General features: G+C 45.1%; 1 protein-coding gene across 2 annotated transcripts in view; it reads right to left on the bottom strand.

Moving 5' to 3' along the window:
- LOC139180115 (potassium channel subfamily U member 1-like) overlaps window positions 1–15,078 on the bottom strand; it is a 75,630-nt gene that overhangs the window by 5,047 nt on the left and 55,505 nt on the right. For both annotated transcript variants that reach the window (XM_070781385.1, XM_070781386.1), the window contains 3 exons: window positions 11,824–11,895; window positions 8,622–8,761; window positions 2,128–2,322 (listed from right to left, as the gene is read on the bottom strand). In XM_070781385.1, coding sequence (XP_070637486.1) covers window positions 2,128–2,322; window positions 8,622–8,761; window positions 11,824–11,895 — 407 coding nt within the window. The remainder of the gene's footprint in view (window positions 1–2,127; window positions 2,323–8,621; window positions 8,762–11,823; window positions 11,896–15,078) is intronic.

The raw sequence follows: 15,078 nt of genomic DNA, 5'->3' as shown, positions 1-15,078 counted from the left end.
ACAATGAGCGCCAGGTTGGAAATGCTGTTTTCAAGGCATGCCATGAGCTGGGATGTTAAGTGATCTCCAGAGAGCAGTCTTCTTTTGACCCTGCTCTCAGGTTACTGCCAACAAGGCGCTACAAGTGGACCTCAGCTTTCCAAAGCAGCAGCAAATGGATCCTGGGAATTTGAAAATGAACAGTCTGTTTAGGTCCGTGATACCTCAGGGTAAAGAACAGAGCGAGGCCCACACATCAGTGGAGAAGAAAGGGTTTACCAATCTACTGACACCTCTGGCACCAACAGGATGTGGCCAGCGGCAGCCGTCCTGGGCTTAGAATTGCTCACAAGTCAACCTTAGACGAGGAGCCCAGGACCACAGAGATTTGAAGGACTAGACCACGGAGGGAGCTTTGGAATGCTGTGTGTACTGGGCAACCAGATGCACAAGGCATGGGGTTCACCCTTCTTGGTGGTACCTGCTGAGACACGGCAGGCACAGAGGCTGGAGGTTTGTGAAGAAGGGGTTCTGCTCATGTCCCTATAAAGGCCAGACTCTGACAGCGACACTGGGGAGCCGAAGGCCACGCCACTCAACACCAAACCCAGGGGCGTCACACTGACAAGTGGACTCCTCTTTGCAGGGCTGGACTTGACTCAGATCCCCAAATGCCAGATGCCTCACTAGAATTTTCCAGAATTATCTTTTCCTTGCTGTATCTTTTCCTTCCTTCCTTTCCACTGTTTGCTAGTTCTGAGGATCGAGAAAACTCAAGCATTTTTCACTGGCTGGCCCAATAAGATTCTTAGACCAAACACGGAGTCCTTCTGCCTGATTTCAGATGACATGATCCAATTTCTTTAATAGCTAAAGTGTAGGGAGAGTGGGCGGGCCCTTGGTCAGAGTGCCTTAGAGGGACCCTGCTTGGCCACTTGGAGACAATATGGTCTCAGGTAAGTACCTCAGCTTCTTGATCTGTTCAATGAAATTAAATGATACCTACCTTGTAAATCCTTGGATAAATTAAGTGATTTAAAAAAAAAAAAGCAGACAGGTCTAAGCAAATGCTCAGTGAATATTAATCATTACACTTATCATTAGTATCCTTGTCAAAGGACAAAGTTGTTGAACCCCTCTGATGCTTCCAGCGCACTTTATTTTTTGCCTGGAAGATGAGGATCATATCAACTGCTTGATATAGCTCAAGATAAATATAACATGTGAAAATGACTGTAAACTGGAAATAACTATGACTATGTTACATTAATTTTTGTTATCATTGTTATTATTTATACAGTATAAGCTGTCTAGGAACGCAGACAGGTTGGATCCTTTCCAAAACTCAGGGAGGTAAGGACATGGGAAACTATTGTGAGAAAGAAGAGCTGTACAGCCACTTTGGAGAACAGTGTGGAGATGCCTTAAAAACTGGGAATAGAACGGCCACATGACCCAGCAATCCCACTGCTGGGCATACATTCTGAGGAGACCAGAACTGAAAGAGACAGATGTACCCCAATGATCACTGCAGCACTGTTTACAATAGTCAGGACATGGAAGCAACCTAGATGTCTATTGGTAGATGAGTGGATAAGGAAGTTGTGGTACACATACATAATGGAATATTACTGAGCTATAAAAATGAATGCATTTGAGTCAGTTCTAATAAGGTGGATGAACCTGGAACCTATTATACAGAGTGAAGAAAATCAGAAAGAGAAAGACCAACACTGTAAATTAACACATATATATAGAATTTGGAAAGACGGTAACAACAATCCCACATGCAGGGCAGCAAAGGAGATACAGATGTAAATAACAGAATTTTGGACTCAATGGGAGAGGTGAGGGGGGGATGATTTGAAAGAATAGTGTTTAAACATGTTCATTACCATATATAAAGTACATAAAGACCAGTGCGAGTCTGCTGCATGAAGCAGGGCACGCAAAGCCAGTGCTCTGGGACAACCCAGAAGGATAGGATGGGTGGGAGGTGGGAGGAGGGTTCAGAATTGGGGGGAACACATGTATACCTGTGGCCGATTCATGTCAAAGTAGGGCAAAAACCATCACAATATTGTAAAGTCATTATTCTCCAATTTAAATAAATTATTATTATTTTTTTTTAAAGAAGAGCTGACTCACTTCAATGTCTGACAGGACGGTCTGGTTTAGGGAGAGCAGCCCCAGCTTACACCGCATCTTTCCAGGTAAAATCGTAGAGTAGCTGGTATTCAGCCCAAGTAACTTTTCTTTATCCAGATGTTGTTCCAGCTGAAAATTCATCCCTCCTGTCACTAGCATCTGAAGTAACTCTACAACATGGTAGTTGTAGAAAGCCTGGAGAGCAAGGAGAAGGCACATACAAAATCAGAAGAGCTGCTCTGTAGACCGTGGAGGTGAGAGAGGTGGGAATTACTGGGTATGGCTGTCTGAAATGGATCCGATGGTTCAAAGCTCTGTCTCTCATTATCATTAATTTTGTTAAAGATTTTTTTTTTTTTTTTTGGACATGGATCACTTTCCAAGTCTTTATTGAATTTGTTTCAATATTGCTTCTATTTTATGTGTTGTTTTTTGGCCTTGAGGCATGTAGGATCTTATTCACTCTCCAACCAGGGATTGGGCCTGGACCACCTGCATTGGAAGGTGAAGTCTTAACCACTGGACCACTAGGGAAGTCCCATCATTATCCTTATTAAAATCAACCAAAAGCTGGTGGTTTGGATATGGTGCTGGGTTAAGCAAAGTGCAGAGAAAATAACACTTACCGTATTCCCGCTCCTGAGGGAGGGCTCTAGCAGAAGAAATTAATGGGTAAATGATACTGACACCATGGTAGTCCCCACTTCCAAAAATGATCAGAGGAGAATAGCAGGCCATAGACACCCTAATAATATCAACATGTATTTAAAAATATGCATTTAATGAGACATCAATACATTTTCCTTAGGTGGTGGTTGTTTAGTTGCTGAGTCATGTCTGACTCTTTTTGACACCATGGACTACAGCATGCCAAGCTCCTCTGTCCTTTACTATCTTCTGGAGTTTGCTCAAATTCAATTCCATTGAGTCAGTGATGCTATCTAAGCATCTCATCTCCTAATGGTCCCTTCTCCTCTTGCCCTAATCTTTCTGAGCATCAGGGTCTTTTCCAATAAGTCGGCTCTTTTCATCAGGTGGCCAAAGTACTGGAGCTTCAGCTTCAGCATTTCCTTAGGGGACTATAGATATTATTATTGTCTATTCTTGAATCTTCTGGATGTGGATCTACTTACATTCCTTTTGATTCTGACCTATGTGAGGACAGGTATTATCTCTCATAGCTATTATAGAACACTTCAAAAACTGTATGTGTTGAGTAAATGAATGGAATTTTAGAATATTTGACATCAAAATGAAGCCAGAGATTGATGTGTGGTCAACTTAGTTTGAAACTAGCTTGAGTCGGAATAAGCATAGCCATTTTCTTAAGCTTCTTTTCCAAAGGATTCCTACATAGTGTGTTGACTAGGCAGTGACGTACATGGAAACATCACTGTAATAACTGCCCATGAGGTTTTCTCAAATCTATTGTTATCTATGTAAAGTTTTTAATTTCCTACCTTTGTCTTAGTTAAATTGGGCTTTCATTCCAGTAGAAATAATTTACGTGGCTATATAGCGCTTATGTAAAAATCAGTACTTTTGTTTTCATTATAAACAATAGGAATGACTTAATTGCTATTGAGAAATTTTACCATTGACTTTCTCTGTCCAAATTCAGGGATTTGCCTCCTGAAGCCTGGGTTGTGAGAGGGGCCTCTTTACGAGTCTTCTTCTCATTTGCGATCCATCACTCAAAATGCTTGCAGAAAGATTGTCTAGAAATACAAATTTGGACTTTCACTGTCAGACCTCTGCTGGAAAACCGAGCTCAGACTCATTTCTGTGGCATTCAAAGATGCACAAGATCTGACGTTCCCTCCAGGGCACACTGGTCTCTCTGCAGCTGCTCAAGCTACACACTTACTCCTTCATGCTCTTGTTTTGGAACATCGGCTTCATCTTTCCTTTATGAAACTGGCAGACTCTTCACGGGCCTCCTTATCAGAGTGAAATTTTCCTTGCTTTGCGATACTATGGTCACTGGCTTTTATTCTGCATTTGAGAGCTAACTGTTTGTAGGGAACATATCCAGGTTTGAATCTTGGGCTGGTGTGTTCTAGCAGAATACCTTTGGACAAGTCATGCATTCTCTTAGCCACAGTTTTATGATCTTAAAGCTGACATGATAATACCCATTTTTGAGCACTATTTGTGGGATTAAATGAGATACGCAGCGTGCACACTGAATTCTATTATCTCTGACATTGGTTCTCAGGGACCTAGATCACCTGGAGTGATATTTGTGAGAGCAGATTTCCAAGACCCCTGATCTACTGGATCAGAATTACCAAAGAGGAGTTGGAATCAAAATTTAAAGGACACCTTTGGTGGTTTGGACACCGGTGGTCCTCAAACCATACGGAGGGAGCAACGCTGCCTTAAATGAAGTGGTCTTTCAGACAGACATAATCTACTCAATATTCATGTTCTCAGGAGTGCATTGGACCAAGCAGGTGTAAAAATACTAAGTGCAAAGATGGTTTCAAATAATTAATTATTGTAAATAATTTTAAAAATTGAGTGCAAAAACAGCTGTAAGAATATTGAGTGCAACTCCAGCTGATTTTTAACAAGTAAATGTGTATTTCTAGGAAAATATACAGACCACTGGAGAAGGTAAGCTGGGAAAGAATATAATCTAAGTCAATTAAGAGAAAATAAAAAGAATTTCTATAATATTTTTCAGATTAAAGATGACTTCAAATGCTTTCTCCATCCTCACATCCAGACTGCAAAGATTCCCTAAGTGACATTCCTTTCTGTTGTGTCCTGTGACCTCCCAGAAGGATGCTTAAGGATCCGGCTCCCTGAAATCCAGGAGGGTGCAGAGGTTGTAAATCCAGGCTGGGCCACAATCCGTTTAAGAACAAGTGGCCGCGGTGCAGAATGATCAAACATAATGCTGTTAGGATAATTCTCCACTGATTAAAGAAAAAGGTGTAACTTCTAGGGTTATCCTGGTGTCCATGGCTCTGGGGAAACGTACTTTACATATTTAATGGAGAGAGGCTTAGCTTTTGAATATATCATTTCTTCAGTGTTGACATCAAAAGGCTTGCAATTCTATATTGGGGGAAATAATGGGATTTACATGTCACCCTTACCCTGCGAGCTCATCTAATATCCTTATTATTCAGGATTTCATAGCACTACCCTATGGGTCTCTTTCTTTTTTTTCTTTCCTCCCTCCCTCTCTTCATTGTTTCTTTTCTTTTTTTTTTTTTTACTTTGTCAAGGAAATATGCAAGTTGAAATGTGCTTGAAATAGTCTAGGGCTTCTAAACTTGGAGAATGTTTCTAATATAATCAGATTTACTAGAATTTGGACTTCCAATACTAGAAAATATTGTAGAAAAGGGTTTTAACTTTGAACTACAATGAAGCTTGAGGTCTCTCTCTTAACCCAGGATATCACTCCTTAACAACACAGATGCTAGCAGCCTAGCTACTTGCTGCTTTTTCTTCCGAGAATTTCTCAAAAGGCCTGAAGACCAAGATTTTTTGAGTAATACTTCTGAGAATGAGGCTATATGGGAGGAAAAACTGAGTGAACTTGAGAAACCAGATAACTTCTGTTACTGTCCTTACCTTCTTATAAGTAAAGGAAAATGCCTTCTCTTTTATGTCTAGTTCTGAAATTCTATTATTATAAAGTTTTGCTCCCATGGATGTGTGTGTGGGGTGTGGTCTGGGTGCCCCACCCGTAGAGTTTTTTATACTTAATTTTTTAAAATTTGTATTTATTTTTGGCTGTGCTGCATCCTCACTGCAGCATGCGGGCTACTCTGGTGGTGGCGCGTGGGCTTCTCACTGTGATGGCTCCTTTTTGCGGAGCACGGGCTCTTGTGCTTAGGTTCAGTAGTTGTGGCACACGGGCTTAGTTTTTCCATGACATGTGGGATCTTCCCGGATCAAGGATTAAATCCGTGTCCCCTGCATTAGCCACCAGGGCCCCCTCCAGATTTTAATCTTTATAGCATCGAACTATAAAGGATTTATCAGTTCAGTTCAGTTGCTCAGTCACGTCCAACTTTTTGCAACCCCATGAACTGCAGCATGCCAGGCCTCCCTGTCCATCACCAACTCCCGGAGTTCACTCAAACTCACGTCCATCAAGTCGGTGATGCCATCCAGCCATCTCATCCTCTGTTGTCCCCTTCTCCTCCTGCCCCTAATCCCTCCCAGCATCAGGGTCTTTTCCAATGAGTCAACTCTTCGCATGAGGTGGCCAAAGTATTGGAGTTTCAGCTTTAGCATCAGTCCTTCCAATGAACACCCAGGACTGATCTCCTTTAGGATGGACTGGTTGGATCTCCTTGCAGTCCAAGGGACTCTCAAGAGTCTTCTCCAACGCCACAGTTCAAAGGCATCAATTCTTCGGCGCTCAGCTTTCTTCACAGTCCAACTCTCACATTTATACATGACCACTGGAAAAACCATAGCCTTGACTAGACAGTCCTTTGTTGGCAAAATCCTTTATAAAATATAGAGATTAAAATTACACGTTATAGGTGTGTTTCTCCAGCTGGGCCAGGTGTTTACAGTAATATTCCAGGGGATACCTGAAGGTACTGTGTTGGCTGAATCAGAATATTTGGAGGAAAAATCCACTATTTTTTTATTTTAAAAAATGACAGATGTATCAGGGGATAGAAGGGGGAAGTGCATGAAAATCTCAAACATAACATCAGTGCTTCCAAGTAGGGATGAGTTCACACCACTTTATTCGGGCTCAGCTCTCTCCCAGGACATGTGAGTTTCTTCTCCTTGTGTTTCTCACTGGTGATTTAGCACAGAGCAGTTTTCAGAGGACTTGTGAGGAGGGGGAGGAAATAGAGGCAACCTAGACTGGGGTCGAGGAGGGACCTCACCCTGTTCCAGAAGCTGCAGAGGCGTCAGCCCCCTTCATCCGAGGCAGCCTGTCCTGAACACACCTGTCGGTAGCCCCGCCCTCTGCAGAGGAGGGCACGGGGGAAACACACATTCTGATTCTAATTATAACCTCTGACTCTGCAGCCATGGAAACCAAGCTCTTGGTGCATCAAGCTGGACAGCAGGCAGGAAGAGCCCAGTCTAGAAGATGCTCCTTGGGGAGGGAAATGATGGGACGAAATGGACATGCGGCTGAGTGGCAGACAAGACTCCTGACTGGGACCTGGAGACATGACTCAGAACAGAGGGGAACAGGAATCTGGTTCTCTTATTTTCGGCCTGTTGGTCAGATTCTCTAACTTCTAAGTAGTAGTTTCTAAAGTCTTCTTTACAACTGAAATCCTTCTTCTAATCAAGCCGTATGCAGAAACCTCATGCGGGATCCAGCTGAGAGTAGAGCTGTTCTGATTGGGGGAAAGTGGTGGGGAGACATTGGGAGCTGGAGCACCCTGGTCCCCTTCTCCCTCTCCATCCCATGGCAGCTCTGGAGCACCCCGGGAGGCAGATTCCTCCAAGCACAACCTCAGTGTACTGAAAACACACTCATCATCACAGAAAGAGACTTCTAGAGCAGCAGTGGATCTGGTTGCAAGATCTAACTCTGGAACCTTAGGGATTTGTCACGTGTGAGTGCAGTAACCTTTGGCACCTTATTTACCCCTTTAGGCTTCAGATTCCTGATCTAGGAAACAAGGCTAGTGGGACTTTCCTGGTAGTCCGGTGGTTAAGAACTTGCCTGACAATGCAGGGGACACAGGTTTGATTCCTGGTCAGGGAACTGAGACCCCGCATGCCACAGGGCAACTAAGCCGGCGAGCCACAACTCCTGAGCCTGCACACCCCAGAGTCTACGCAGGCACCACAATGAAGAGAGGCCCCCGCTCACCACAACTCGAGAAAGCCCATGCCCAGCAATGAAGTCCCAGCACAGCCAAAACTAGATAAATAAATAAAAAGAAGGCTAGGAATTATATCCTCCTAATTGAGTGGATGGGAGAATTAAACAGATAATGTGGGTAAGGCATTTAGCTGAGATCTTGGGCCCAAGGAAAAGCCTGAGGGATGACGTTATGACTGTTCCTAAGGTGGGTTCCCTGGTGGCTGAGATGGTAAAGAGTCTGCCTGCAAAGCGGGAGACCAGGGTTTGATCCCTGGGTTAGGAAGATCCCCTGGAGAAGGGAATGGCAACCCACTCCAGTATTCTTGCCTGGAGAATCCCATGGACAGAGGAGTCTGGGGGCTACAGTCCATGGGGTCGCAAAGAGTCAGACATGACTGAGCGACTAACACACGCTACAAGGCGGGTTCTATGCTGTTGATGTGCATATTCCCCCTGGTATTGAGTGTCCTGGCTCCAAGGGCTTTACGTTTCTAATCTTAAAAATGCAAGCTTCCCTTGCCACACAGTTATGAGAAAAGGCAAAATAATGTCAAGTGTTTCTGGAAAATCAGAGAATGCAGAATTGCGAGGCATCAGTTAGCATCATCCCTGGACCCCCACGTGCTCTGCCCTAGGCAAGGGGCTGGTCGTGCAGGCTCCTGGGCTTCGTGGCACTCACCGTGGCCAGGAGAGAATCTAAGAAGCTGCCAGAAAAGACGGTGCCAGTGGCGAAGGAAGTGCTCAGATGCAGGTTCGTTCCGGAGAAGTTCCATTCCATCCCACTGAGCTGTTCAATAAAGTGGATGTTGGAAGGATTTTCTGCAAGAAAAGAGGCAAAAGGGAAAGGCAGGCAGACAAGTTTAGGAACACAGGACTTTCAGAGCAGACTGACCAAGTGCGGGGGGTTGAAGGGAGGGGGGAACCATTGCTCAAAGGGACAGATGCCACTATGGGGTCCATGTGGGACCTGCCTCAATTTTAGTACTTTTTTTTTTTTTCTTTCCGAGTATCTTCATCCCCTGAAGATGGGATATCCTTTTGAGTACCTTCACAATCAAGGAGTTATTCTTGGATCTTAGGCTCAGTTTCTCCAAGCAAGTATCCTGAAAATCACTCTGTATAATTTGTCTTTCAAGCCAGGACACTTTGAGGGGAAGGTGGGGAACACTTTCAATGATCACACAGGTATAAAAGACATAAATAGAACATTTGCTCACCCCTGTCATTGTCTTTTTCTCCATATACTGTTTCACAGATGGCTTGGTATTTACTTAGGTTCTTAGAGTCATGTGGGTCTAGAATGAGTTAATCAGGGCTTCCAAAACTTAGTGTGCAAAGTGAACTAACTGGGGATCCTGTTATGACACATCTTCTGATCCACTGGGTCTAAGGTGGGCCTGAGCATCCGTGTGTCCAACAAGCTTCCAGACGCTGCTGCTACAGCTGATGTGTGGACTACACTTTGAGTAGCAAGGGCTTCGAGAATCATCCTAACCAAACCAGGGTGGCAGCGGCCAGATTATCCATTAGCAAATCCGTGCCAGCCTCAAGCTACAGCTCAGACCCCTGTAGGCAACCTCTGAGCTCAATGCAATCATTCATTTCTAGGACAGCAGAGGCACTGACTGTCTTCGTTCCATGACTATTGCTTGAAAAATGTTTTTGTATAGAGGACAGCATTGGCAGACAGTGATAATGTCTCCTACCAGAGCAAAGGGAAGTCACGCTTACTGCCCATTATAAAAGATTCTGGTACCCGAAGCTCAGGGTTCCTCTCCAACAAGCAATTCATGGTGGATCCAGGTGTTATTTGGTCCTCTTCATGCCCCTTTGTGGGAACTAAGGCTAGGGAAACCAGCAAAAAAATAAGGATGCTACTGCTATTGCTGTGGGTGCTAAACTATTCACTCTCTCTGACCCAGTGGTCTTGTGTCTTCCATAAACTGGGCAGATTAACCTGTTATTATAGCTTGCAAGTTGCATGATGTCTTAGATCCTTCAAAGTTCTTGACTGTCCTATTACTGATCCAAACAAATCTATTGGACATGCAACTCAGAGCACACTCTTTCCTGAGCTTGGATTGGTTCCTCGTTCTTAAAATTATTCCTTAGTCAAGTTTGGGGGAAGCAATAGACTTCTGGTATTAGGGAATAATTTTCCTCCAAGAACTATGTATATTTACAAAAGATGAGGGAGGTATGACTAATATCAACCCAAATTTCCTATGCACACATACTTTCTTCCTCTTGTACTGCCAACCCTCAACACACACACACACACACACACACACCCCCCAGAAGCCTTTGTCCCGTTCTTGCTGTGTCATCCTAAACCAGTGGCTTCAGTGTTCCCAGTCGTTATCCTGCATTGTACACTCTGTACTGAAATGCTGGCTCTCAAATCCGCAGCTCTTATGTCACTGTGATCCTTCCTTGCAGCCAAAGAACAGAAACTGAGTGAACTGGCAGGAGAATTGTTCGGCTAATTTGACAGGTGCTGCCAAGTGCCAGAAAGTGTTTAGTTGAACAAAGCTGTATGTCCCTGGAGAGTGACCAGATGCATTTCTGGGGCCAGTGAGAAGCTCGCTGGTCCCCTCCCAACCACTCTAACTTATACAAAACTTAGGGTATATACACATCAGGGTGACAGATGGCTCAAAAGGGAATAAAAATAAAACAAAAAATGAGAACTGTAGCCAACAGTTTTAGGGTGGTTACGGACAGACTGGCAGGGACGAGTCAGACTCAAGGGCTCTGAGATCTTCCAACCTGGATTTGAAGGGCTAGGGCTCCGGGGCACAGGGACTAGATTGTTGCCCGCCCTCCTATGCACAGCCACTCCCAAACCACAGAGTAGTGTCACCCACTGGTTCCTCTCTATGTTCACCTGCTTCATTTCTGGAACTCTGACTTCTGCTCATCTGCTTGGTTAAAGTTTCATTTGGCTTACATACTCTGAATCATAAAATTCCCACTAACACATTTGTTACATCCTTGAATCAAGTCAAATCTCATGCCTGGGGCCAACTTTAGAGACTGACTTTGAGCTGATCCAACCTATGTTAAAGGTACCGCCCCTTCTTCCGTAACCTCCCCTTTTCTCACCAACTATTACCAGTATTAAACCCAGGGTCTCCCTGAGTGCCTCACAAACACCCCCCAGTGTCCTCGAGCACCCCTCCCCCCTCCGCCCCTGCCTTTCTTGCTGCCCCCGGGGCTGCTCACATCCGGGGAGGTTCCATATACATTCGTTTTCCATAAGATGTTGGTGAGAGGTAACAGCCTGATCTGTTATTTCTGCTATGGAGCATTTCTGTTTTATAAGAGCACTGCTCAGGGCTGGGATCAAGAAGACACAGGGGACTCAGGAGCAAGCCTCTTCCTAAAGTCTGTACCCCGGGGCCTCACTGGCCTCACCCCAGCGCCTGCCCTGGGGTCATCACAGGAGAGGAAGGAGCCTGATGGGCAGAGAAGCTGGTTCAGGGAAAGCCTTTCTAACAGTTTTCAAATCAATGTCCCCCCCCAACTGCCGCGGGGGTTCCCTCTGAATGAGGCTGAGACAAGTGCTGGTCTCCTTCCCCTGGAAACTGCAGAAGTGGGGAAGTCAGGAGCCACCTCTGCCCCAACCGCGGGCCCCCGCAACACACACACACACACACACACACACACACACACACACACACACGACAGGCTCTGCTGGATGACGTCAACATCACCAATCCAGTAAAAGCCTAACATAACGTCCTGCAAGCACAGAATGGTCTCTCAGTCTCCTTCTGGGTCCTCAGTCCTTTGCCGGTGTATCCTAAAGGCAACCCTGGGTCATCGAGCACACAGGCAAAGACCTCTCCCTTGAATTCTGCCCTTGAAACACAACTTACTCAGTTCGGTGAGAATGGGGATCCTTCGGTACTTTGATTTCCTGGGATTGCTACTGAAGCACTGGGCGAACTCTGCAGAACAGACAACAGGGAGAAAAGGGGTCGATAAACATAAAGGCGGTGGCTGGTGACACAGACAAGGATGCGGAAGCACACCGTGGCTCCTGGTGCTTTATCTTAGCAAACCGACCCTCACGCCCAAATCCCAAATCCTTTTCTATAATTAGAAAAAAAAAAAAAAAACAAGTCTCAGCCTCTGCTTTCCAGTTTAGTGGTGTATGTGTGTTCCCTAAATCAGCAATCCTCAACTTTTTTTGGCACCAAGGATTGGTTTCACGGAAGACAATTTTTCCATGGGATGGTTTTGCGATGATTCAAGTGCATTATATTTATCTCACACTTTATGTCTAATCTAAAGCCACGGCTGATCTGATGGGGGTTACCAGTCCGTGGCGCAGAGGTTGGGGACTCCCGTCCTAAATGACCTTTCAGGTGAATTGTGAAAACAGGTGGCGCTCTCCCCATAGTTGTTTATTGGCGAACAAAGTTTAAACATGATTGTTCTGCACCGTGTGGGGTCCCAGGTGATGGCTCAGGCAGGCAGTGCTTCAAACCACATCCTTTTGCTTGTAGAACTTTCAGGAAACTGTGAATAAGCAGGAGTGCCTCCCCAGGAGCGCTTGGGGATACACAGTCACTGGAGGGCTTCTGCTCCTGGTGCTTCTGCCTCTTTGGGGTCCTCCTGGCCTGAGGCTCTGCCCACATCCTCTTTCTTCTTCAGCAAGACTGCCTGCCTTCCAGGTCTGGTTGGTCTTCCCAATCCGTAATGTCTCGGGAATGCCTTAAAGACTAGGACTGGAGGTCACAGGGGCCTCCGTACTTTGCTTTTAGTTCCTGCCTTAGGAGACGAGGCCCTTCCTCTCAGTCCACAAGCCTCGAATGCCAGAGAGAGTCGGTGCCCAGCCCCGGCCCAGAACACAGCCTCAGCTCGTGTTGACAAATGAGGAGTTTCGAAAACAAGAATGACACCAGAGTCTTGGTCGCCAAGTTAAACCCTCAAAAAAGGTAAAGAAAGAAAACGGAAGAGAGAAATAGGAATCTAGGATCCTGATTAAAAGCAAAGACACACAACCAAGCAAAACAAATATACGATGCTCTCATCGGGAGTTCTGCTTTAAAACTGCTGGTTAGGGATTTCCCTGGCAGGCCAGTGGCTACGACTCTGGGTTCCCAATGCAGGGGGCCCAGGTTCAATCCCTGGTCAGAGAACTAGATCTCACATTTCGAAACTAAAGATCCCGAGTGCTGTGTGCCCCAACTAAGACCCAGTGCAGCCAAAACAACCAAAAAAATGCTCATTACCTTTCTTGAACTGTACTGAGAACACTATGCATGTAAGAGGGAAAAAATATCGTGAAACTTAACAGTCTACTTGTCATCAAGATTCTCTGTTGCCTTGGAAGAAGTTGAAATATGTGGAGAATCTTTTGTTTCCCAAGCCAGGGAAGTGGTGGGGAGGGAGAGTGAGATGAACAAGTTTGGTTTGGTAAGAGAGTCTGAGAAACAGACCGAGGCGTGGTCATGGGGAAGCTGGCCACTGAGACAGGTCTGGAAAAGGGGAAATCCAGAGGGAGGTTTTGTTCCCAGATGGAATGCTAAGCTCTGCAGTGTTTACCACCTCTCCCATCTCCCCCAGAAACAGTCAGTAAAAGGGCCACTCCTGTTAATGCAGAGTAGAGCTGAGTACATTTCTGATTGCCACCAAAATGCTGAGTAGATTTAGGGTGAACACAGAAGCCACACGGGGTGGGGGCAACACATGCAGTTAACAGTTAGATCCGGAAGCAAATGGCCTTAGGATGTTAGCAAAACCCTTTTGCTCTCTGGGCGGAAACAGATGCCCTGGGGCAAACCTCACCCACACAGCTATTAAAGAGGATGGTTTGCCTGATGGCTAGAGATCAGATATCCAAACTCACTGGGAAATCTTATTGCTGATGGGATCTGAATACATTCAACTCTTTTTCTTAAATTTCTGGGATTGTCATCATGCAGAGAGTCTTGGGGGAACTGAGATTCTATTTGATTTTCAGAGCCATACAAGGCGTTTCATTTGCTTTCTGTCCCTTCCTTCCTTCTTCCCTCCCTCTCTTCCTTCCTTCTTTCCACCCTCATCTCCTTTCTACCTGTCCTCTGTCTATGATTCTTTAAAGAGTATCAGCTCCAGGTTAGAACTGTGAACAGCCCTTTCCCCAATTACTACGTGTTGCAATATTTGCAAATTTTTTTGCAATTTGCAAATAAATTTGCAATAAACAAAATATTTTCAGATAGTGAAGAGCACTATGAAAAAACCTAAGTTTTCGGGACTGACAAGGGAGGTGGCCTTACTTAGGGTGTGAAGAGGTTTCTCTGACATTGAAATGCCATCCTGAGTGATAAACAAAAGACATCCAACGAGAGGGGACTAAAGGCAGGAAAGAGCCAGTATAAACAGGCTGAACGAGGAGGAAGTTCAAGCTCCTTACTGGCCTGCAAGACCCTACATGGTTTTCCTATAATTGTTATGGGTCACCATTATAGGACTGAAAGGAGGAAACTGATAAATTTATTATTTAATAAATACTTTCAAAAAATCCCTCTGGCTGCTGTGAACAGTAGAAACGGCAAGGAAGTAAGAATGATGACATCGAATGGTTACATGCAATCTATAAATTATGTCCCACAAGATCACCTTTGAAGACAGGGAAACTGACTCAAGGTTTATATACTTTGCCCAAGATTATCAGATCAGATCAGATCAGTCGCTCAGTCGTGTCCGACTCTTTGTGACCCCATGAATCGCAGCACGCCAGGCCTCCCTGTCTATCACCAACTCCCGGAGTTCACTCAGACTCACGTCCATCGAGTCAGTGATGCCATCCAGCCATCTCATCCTCTGTCGTCCCCTTCTCCTCCTGCCCCCAATCCCTCCCAGCATCAGAGTCTTTTCCAATGAGTCAACTCTTCCCATGAGGTGGCCAAAGTACTGGAGTTTCAGCTTTAGCATCATTGCTTCCAAAGAAATCCCAGGGCTGATCTCCTTCAGAATGGACTGGTTGGATCTCCTTGCAGTCCAAGGGACTCTCAAGAGTCTTCTCCAACACCATAGTTCAAAAGCATCAATTCTTCGGTGCTCAGCCTTCTTCACAGTCCAACTCTCACATCCATACATGACCACTGGAAAAACCATAGCCTTGACTAGACGGACCTTTG

Source organism: Bos indicus, chromosome 27 (assembly GCF_029378745.1).
Source record: "Bos indicus isolate NIAB-ARS_2022 breed Sahiwal x Tharparkar chromosome 27, NIAB-ARS_B.indTharparkar_mat_pri_1.0, whole genome shotgun sequence".
NCBI lineage: Eukaryota > Metazoa > Chordata > Mammalia > Artiodactyla > Bovidae > Bos > Bos indicus.
This window is presented reverse-complemented; position numbering and strand designations above follow the sequence as displayed.